Source organism: Lathamus discolor, chromosome 2 (assembly GCF_037157495.1).
Source record: "Lathamus discolor isolate bLatDis1 chromosome 2, bLatDis1.hap1, whole genome shotgun sequence".
Classification (NCBI taxonomy): domain Eukaryota; kingdom Metazoa; phylum Chordata; class Aves; order Psittaciformes; family Psittacidae; genus Lathamus; species Lathamus discolor.
Window position 1 is genome coordinate 33,498,017 of NC_088885.1, and position 8,545 is coordinate 33,506,561.

Sequence of the window (8,545 nt, forward strand, 5' to 3'; positions counted from 1 at the left end):
GCAAGCTCAAGCTGCTTCCTGATCCAGGGCTACTTGAAGCTACTTGTTCATAGGACTTTCCATGTTGCATTTTTCTTAGACAATCTAGGTGCAGTTGAGCATCTCAGTATTCCCCAATGTGCTGCAAACTTCATAGTTTAGTTCTACATAAGGCAAAAACTAGAGGGTTTGGATATGGGTCTTAGTAACTGAATGATCATGGATCTTTGCAAGCTTTTGCTTTGACAGACCCCTATTCACTTTATCTTGTACTCTCTGGATAGAACAGGATATCCGTTATTCCAAAATGCATGGCCTGCTAAAATACCCAGCCAAGTTATAACTAGATTCCACATCTTATTAAACCAGAGTTCTCATGATTTTTACAATCATCAGTGTCAGTCCTTCTGTCACTTAAAATGTGACCGCTTGATTAGACCTTTCATCTGGCAGAAGAGCTCATTCCCCGTCTTACCTTAACTGTGGCCACATGCCAGAACATGCTTATACTGGGCTAAAAGTGATCCATATACGAATTCCCACACAGTTTTTGTTCATTGTTTCCCTGACTTTAAATCTAGGACACAGCATAAGCCAGCTGTGCAAGTCATTGTCTCGTAAATCAGCTTCTCACAAAACAAGGGAAAAAACCCAACCTCTCCAACAAACTGGCAGTACTGTTATAAGATGATTGCCTAGAGAGAAGCCATCAGAGCCACCGCATGCACAAACTTGTTCAGGCTAGTAAACGCCGAACTTTGCCTTTGTTTAAATCATCTACAGAATCTAGAATTAAGTGAAATGAATACACTTCAGAATATTTAAAAAACGAGGCATTTTATTTTCCACATAACATTCTGACTCTTATTGACAGTCTAGTCATGATCTCCCTTTCAAGCTGCTTCCTTGTCTCTCTTATGTGATGGACAAGGAATTCAAAAGATCATAAACTACATGTAGGTTTTGAAACAGTATGTTGATTGCCAGAAGAAAAATAAAAACCCCAACCACAACACCAGAGGTTATAGATTAGAAGGGCAGAAGGCTGATACATAGAATCATAGAATAGTTAGGGTTGGAAAGCACCTCAAGATCATCTAGTTGCAACCCTCCTGCCATGGGCAGGGACACCTCACACTAAACCATCCCACCCCAGGCTCTGTCCAGCCTGGCCTTGAACACTGCCAGGGATGGAGCATTCACAACCACCCTGGGCAACCCATTCCAGTGCCTCAACCCCTCACAGTAAAGAACTTCCTTATATCCAGTCTAAACTTCCCCTGTTTAAGTTTTAACCCATTACCCCTTGTCCTGTCACTACAGTCCCTAATGAAGAGTCCCTCCCCAGCATCCCTATAGGCCCCCTTCAGATACTGAAGGCTGCTGTGAGGTCTCCCCATAGCCTTCTCTTCTTCAGGCTGAACAGCCCCAACTTTCTCAGCCTGTCTTCATACGGGAGGTTTTGCCTAAATATAAAACAATAATGTAAAAATATGAGAACAGATGCGTTTGGCAGGGGCTTGTAGAATTTGGTCTAGTGTCGCAGTGGACGGATTTTTCTACCCACAGTATTGAAAACCCATCTGATGCTACCCACAGAGCGTATCTTCTCGCACACCAGCCAGCTCCGGGGGACCGAGCTCACCCTGGAGCGCTCAGCCTCGCTGCCTCCAGCCCGGCCAGTGACTCTGTCCCGTTTGACCGCAGCTGTGGAGAGCGGGAGCACGTACAGGCGGTTTAAGGCCTCTTCTCTCTCCAGCCTCCTGCCGGCACCTGCTCCCATGGGTCAAGGCGGGCAGCGCTGGAGGAGGCAGCCGGTGGCACACGCGGGTGCGGCGGGAAGCCACGCCCGGCGGGTGGCCGGCGCCAGCTAGGCCACCCTGAGGTGGCCCAGGGAGAGAAGAGAAGCAGCGCGTGGCATACCGGCCAGGGCCAGAGAAACGCGGAGCTCGCAGGAGCGCCGTGAGCCGGCAGGCTGGGGCGGGGCCGGGCCGGGCGGGGCTCAGGGAGGCGCGGCTCAGCAGGCGGCCCGGAGCCGGGTGTGGGCAGGGCGCAGGCGCGGTGGCGGCTGTTTGCATCCCATCAGTCTCCGCGGGCGGTGCGACGTTGTGCTAAGGTGGTGGATTGAGCATGTCGGAGAAGAAGCAGCCGGTTGACCTGGGACTCCTGGAGGAGGACGACGAGTTTGAGGAGTTCCCGGCCGAAGGTGCCGGGAGGGGCGGGGACGGAGAAAGAGGCGGCAGGGTTGGGGGTGAGGGCGGTGCTGCCGGTCGGCCGCGGCCTGTGTTGGGCCGGTCGGCCGCGGCTGGAAAGGAGCTCTGGGCCTGGGGCTGGTGGGAATGGCGGCAGTGTCTGGGCGCGCATTGTCTGCGGTGCTGTGCCCGTGAGCAGCCCTCAGAGCCTCTGCGGCGGTGTGAGACGTCCCCGCATACCCCGCTTCAGCCGTACGGAAGCAGGTTTCCGGTGCCTCGCGAGTTTCGGTCCCCCATGTCCCGGTCCGAGGTGCGTGGCTGCGGCGCCCCGGAGTCAGGTTCAAGCACGACCGTGTTGACGGTGCCCGGCCGGTGGGCTTCACAGTGCTGAGCACGCCGCGTCCGAAGTGCTGTGTCACTGTGCTGGAGAGCTGGATTCGAGTGCTCCTCGGCGCTCCAGATGGGAGTCGCTGGGGATAGGAGGGTGAGGGCTGGGAACCGAGTGTGACGGGGGAAACGCGTGAAAAGGAAGTAATGTGCTCTGGAGTTAGCCTGAATCGCTTTGCGTTTTGAAGCACAAATATTTACCTGCTGGTTTGCTTTGCACAGGTACAAATATATTGAATGAGAAAATTAAATCCGGACTTTGATAAAATATTTCGTGTCCTTTTATAGACACAATCTTAAGAAGATCCCTTGATTGCATGATTGTTTTCTAGATCCTTAATTCTGGAAATTGTCTCAAGCTGTGGATAATAAGAAATAACCTAAAATATGATGGATGCATATTATAAGGTTGCTTTGTTTCTTCTGTGGCCTCACACTCTTGACTCCATCAGTACCAGTAAAAATAATGTTTTTATGCTTCCTGACAGATAAAATTCTTAACATAGTTGAGATGATAGCTAAGCTAAACTGAGAAGACTAGCCCTTCTTTTCCATATGTGTTTACTAAACAGGCAAATAATATTTATTTTATTTAATGTAAATTAAGTATTTGCAGTGGCATGAAGCAGTCTGCTTATGAACCAACCTTGGATTGGTTAGAGCACTGAATTGCTGTTACAGAAGGTGAAATTAATTATACTTGGCTCTAACTGTACTACTAAAACCAGCTACTGTACAAACTTTCTGGGTAGAAGAGAAGTTCATTAAAGACTGACCACCATCAGGCTTTTTGCAGATCTCTCCTGCAAAAAAAAAAAAAAAGAACTACTAAAGAAGCCCATTTAAATCCTCAAGTGAAGTGATAGTTCTGAGATGTTACAATGAATGTGCAGGCTACCTTGAATGTTGTCTTCAGTGCTTAGGAAAGAATCATAACTGTGTGCTTAAACTCATGCCAAATTGTTTTTCTGTCAAATTAAAACACCGCTTTCTATGCAGTAGGAAATCTTTGCATTCTGTTACCCAGCTTTTATCCTAAGGAAATTAGATAATGCAAACTTGCATTAAAGGATGAAAACACTGGCTTTTGGGGCGTATCTTTGACTTTAAAATTTTCTTAAAACAATTTATCAAATCAAGTTTACATATCAGAAACAGGCATGTCCTATTTTTGTAGGGCACTTTATTTCAAGTATAGCGTAAATACAATTTGGTAGATTCAAGTCTATGTGACTTGGTCACTTAAGAACTTTCTGTACAGTGCTTTTCACAATGTAAAATGCAATGTGTGAAATTATAGGCTTTTCTGTTTTTTGGTGTTTTTTGTGTTTTTTTTTGTGTGTGTGTGTGTGTTTTGTTTTTGTGGGTTTTTTGTGGGTTTTTTTGTTTGTTTGTTTGTTTGTTTTCTTTTCCCAAATGCAAAATATGGCAGTCTGTGATCAGTATATTTTTCTTTTAAGGAGTCCAGCCATGACAAGTTTATCAAAATTAATTTTGTAATTTTGGTTTATATGGCAGTAGTGCTTAATGGTAGCAGGCTCTCGAATGCTTCTGATACTTTCAATCCCAGATAATGTTATGTAGTTTTTGCCTTTTTTTAGTCACAGGCATATAATGTAACTGGGAAGAATAGTATGCAATTCTAGGATATAGTGTCAGCATACAGATGCTGTAGAATCTTGTCACTACAGCAGTGAGAGTATAATTTAGGTTTTACTTTCATTGTCCCCTATACTCGCCAGTGAGGAAGGCGACATGGACCTTTTTGACTCTTCTTTGCTCAGTGTGTGATTTGGAGCATATTTTCACAGGCTCCTCAGCTGACCTTTTGTGATTGAAGCTGCTGCTGTGTCAGATGCTAGTTATTAGGATTTATATTCTTTTCAATTTGTAGATCTGAGGTACTTCTGTGTTAGTAGATAGTGTGATTTGGTGCTCACTTTAAACAATTGAGCTTTGCTTTGCTTTTTGTATCTTTGAAATCCAGATAAATGGTAAGTGACAAAGCTTTTTTATTTTTAACAAAAATAATCCATCGAGTACAAACAAGCAAAACTTATTGCAGATACTTCTAAAGTAGAAGTCCTTGCCTTAGAGCATCTAGCAAAACAACCAAATTCAAATAATGCATTTTTATACTGTATTTTTTCCTCACCTTTTCTTCTTTTTCAGTACCTTCTTTTGCTGTCCTTAGACCAGAAGGATTTCTATGCTCCTTCATCTTTTCCCATTGTCCAGTTTATTTGAGTAGGGAAGTTTAATTGTAATGCCTTGTATGTGTGTGTATGTGTATGTAATCAGTTACAAATGGATTTTCCTGTCCTGGTGAATCTCAAATACTAATTTTATTACCTGTCAGTGTTAGAAAAAGGAGGAGAAAATGCAAGGACCCGCCTTCATTCTTAGAAAGTTAGTTGTTCACAGTGAAATAGTGTTTAATCTTTTACCCTGCTAGTTCTCCCTTACCCATGTTGATGTTTAATGACTTTGGGCCTTAGTCCTCAAAGCTTTCTCTGGGTGGGCAGCAGGTGGCTTACTGAATTCTAAGGGAGGAATAGTGTTATCTCTTTAAATATATTAACAGGCATTCAGAAATATAAGGTTACAAATACCAAAATTAGGGGGGTGCTTGTTTTGGTAACATTGGGAAAACTTGGTGTCTTTCAGTAGGAAAAAAGTGAGAAACTGTTCACCAGTGAAGTAAACCAGATGGTATTTATGCAGTAGTTCTGAGACTTTGAGTATTTTTGTTACTTTTCTAAAGTAATTATTTTAATTTTTTTTTCTAATAATGAATCATTAAGTGGGTGGTGAGTAATTTGCAAAGAGGGATGTGCCAGATTATATTATAGGAAAAATAACAGCTTAGCAAATGAACATTTGGTGTTTTTCCTCTGTAAGGAAAGACCTTCTGCTGTCTTGCGAACCCAGAAGTAGCTGGTTCCAGGTAGCAACTACAGTTTGCAGATGCCTGTCTCAATTTGCCTTTGCTTCTGTATAACAAATACATTTTTGGCATTTATCCATAGACTGACTGGATGTGATCTGAGTGAATATGTGTTGGCAGAAGCAGTTGATACATGTTTACTTCTTTAATCAGACAAAAGTGTGTAAATACAAACCTGGAATTGCACACCTTTGTTGAGCTTTTAGGAGTCAAGTACTCAACATTACTTTTTACAGTGCTACAGCTTGTCCATTTGTGTGCAGAATGTCTTATGAATGTGTAATCCTGAAAGCTATGCTGTGAAGTGTGTAATGATTTTTTTTTTTTTACCAAATTGCATTTTTTTTTTATTAAACAAGTTGTGAGGTGTGTTTCAGATCTTTGTCTTATAAACACACAACTTTAACAGAAAAGTCTGGATCATATTTATCAGCAGAAGTCTACCTTACCCAAAGGCTGAGCTAATCCATCAGTAAAACACAATACCAAAGCAGTGGAGCATACAGTATTTAGACTGCTTTTCCTGTCTTTAGACTGGACTGGTTTAGATGAAGATGAAGATGCACATGTCTGGGAAGACAACTGGGACGATGACAATGTAGAAGATGATTTCTCCAATCAGCTAAGGTAAGTTTAACTTTCTGTTCTGGAAGATAGGTAAAATGTTAAAAATGGCATATCTGTTTGAAATCTGCTTACTTAAAAAAGAGATCTGAAACTGAATAAATGAAAGCTCTGCTTTGTGCTTTATCTAAAGCCTTTCAGAACCAGACTTAAGGGATTGTAGCATAGTGAAGCATTTCATCTTTTAATCATTGTACTGTGAGCCCTGAAATATGCCTTATGTCACTGACGTGTTCAGGCTTCTGTGTTACGCCACTTAAGCAGTACAAAGAGTCTCTGCAAATTGTGATGCAGTTGACACTTCTTTTCAATTTAATATGAATAAATCCTTTTCTAAGGACTTTTCTACATATGTGTGAAAAGTCAGTTGTGCTGGAAAGATTAATGGCAAAGGATCCAAGATTCTCTTCTGTGCTACGTGGTATATGAAGTATGTTGTTACAGATTTTTTTCTATACCCTCAAGTAACAATGCTGCTCTCTGTCCAAATGGACAGTTTTTCTAGAGGTCAATTATCTGTATAAATGTTATGGTTCCCTTCTTGTGTGTAATCAGCATGATGTTAATGAGCAACAGCAGCAAAGTAATTGTTCCTCACATACTTTTAAGAAAGTGATAATAATTTGGGTACCTCTAATCCAGTTGTTTAATCCTCTTTGTCACTTACAGTTTCAGTTAATCCTTTACTGAGGCATATTTATAACTTGAATTGTTTCAGGCATCAATACCAAGTCACATTTTATAATAATCCCTCAGTATGTTGCATGAGGAGCAAACTGTCTGTAATACAGCCTGATTAAACAGTTCCTAGGTTGATCTCCCTTTAAAAAAAACCCTCTGTTAAAAGCAATCCTTTATGTAGAAAATACAAAAATAGTCTTTGGTGTAGTTGTTTCTTACAAGGTTGAAAGGTAGTTTAGTATTGGAAAACATATTGTTATGTAGTGAAACACACTATCAAGGGATGGTGTAACTCTTGATGAGCCTGGTTGATCTTGACACATCTTCAGTAACTGTGCCTTAATTGTAGCCTGTAGTATTGGTGACTGTATGCTAGTGCTACAGTGATAGCTTGCAGTGTTTCTTGCTTGCAGTGTGGTTTTATTTCATCTTTAGAAAGGAAATGCTGCAGTCTTTCTGAAATTCCACTGCTAAGTATATAAACCAACTTGAAATATTTTTAGAGGTTTTGACTACGGTATCCAGATACACTTATGCTAGGGCTAGAAATAAAATGGGATGCTTTTCTGGCTGATGTATTAGGAGGTATTTTTGTTTAAAACAAAGAAGTTAAAATAATTTTGGAAGTGCCTGCATTTAAATCACTCAGATTAGTAAGCTTGTTTGGTTTAATAAAACCTTGGTAATAACTGTGTAAGATGCAATTTTATATTTTCTAATGCATCTAGAACTGTTGCAGGCTCACAGGTGCTGCTTTATGCTGTATTTGTACTCCAGCTGTGGTGTGTCAGAGGGCAATAACTATGATTAAAACAAGTATTTGAATTTTTCAGTTGAGAAGTCTCTTGTAGTAATCCAAGATACTAAGCTGAAGACTTGGAGAGTAAGTGAGTTTAAGGTTGTCTGTATGAACAAAAAAGCAGTGTTGCATGTTCATATTCTAAAATGATTGCATATTGTGCAATATATTTAATAAAAAAATCAAATTTCTAACAGTATTTTATTTATAAGTTTTAACATACCTATCTTTTTTCTATACAGAGCTGAATTAGAAAAACATGGATACAAGATGGAAACCTCATAGTTTTTGCTGAATATGGAGTGGTTTAACATTGAACTGTGGATAGACTATATGGAGAAGAAAAGGTGGAGAATGAGAACACACAATTCATTATCTGCTTGGATTTATTATTGTTTTATATACAAATAAAGTTTTTAATCTTAGCACAGTAATATGTTCAGCCTCTAATAACCTGGTAACTTGTATTTCAGTTCTGAAATGACTTGTGTGACAGAATTCATGGTCTTACCTAGAATTCTACTAATGACCTGTCCGTGGTTGATGCTTTTGCACCACTTTCCATCATGGGGAGCTAGAGAAGCAGTGGTATGAAGACTAGTGACTGCTTGCGGTAGGGGATGTGAAGATATCATAAGGAAATAAAATACTCATGTATTCCAATTTAAATGCAGCAGCAGTAGAAAGGAGTTTTGGGGAGGGATAAAGCTTACTTTGCCTCAGGATTTTCTTTCATAATGACTTGGTTTTATTTTTGTTAGTAATTTCGTGTGAGAACCAGTTTAATAGACTCAGAAGCTAAAACACACTTCAAGGTGCATCTTACAACAGCAGAAATCCGAACTCTCTAATCTTGTCCTGTCATTTCTCAAGCCTGTTAGAGATGAGACCTCTCTGGAGGTGAAAGAAGTTCTGTTCTCATGCTTGTTTAAGCCT

At 40.9% G+C, this 8,545-nt stretch overlaps 1 protein-coding gene across 1 annotated transcript; it reads left to right on the plus strand.

The window, feature by feature from the left end:
* The first annotated feature begins 2,030 nt into the window (after window positions 1-2,030).
* Window positions 2,031-8,043, plus strand: SEM1 (SEM1 26S proteasome subunit). Its single transcript, XM_065666329.1, has 3 exons — window positions 2,031-2,185; window positions 6,039-6,132; window positions 7,852-8,043. The coding sequence occupies exons 1-3, from the start codon at window positions 2,110-2,112 to the stop codon at window positions 7,892-7,894; spliced, it is 213 nt and encodes a 70-aa protein (XP_065522401.1). The 5' UTR covers window positions 2,031-2,109; the 3' UTR covers window positions 7,895-8,043.
* The last annotated feature ends 502 nt before the right edge of the window (window positions 8,044-8,545 follow it).

Excerpts from the sequence above, each read along its gene's own strand:
- SEM1 (XM_065666329.1), top strand. The coding sequence starts at position 2,110 with ATGTCGGAGAAGAAGCAGCCGGTTGACCTGGGACTCCTGGAGGAGGAC. Across the intron at positions 2,186-6,038 it reads TGAGGAGTTCCCGGCCGAAG|ACTGGACTGGTTTAGATGAA; the intron begins GTGCCGGGAGGG and ends TCCTGTCTTTAG. Across the intron at positions 6,133-7,851 it reads GATTTCTCCAATCAGCTAAG|AGCTGAATTAGAAAAACATG; the intron begins GTAAGTTTAACT and ends TTTTCTATACAG.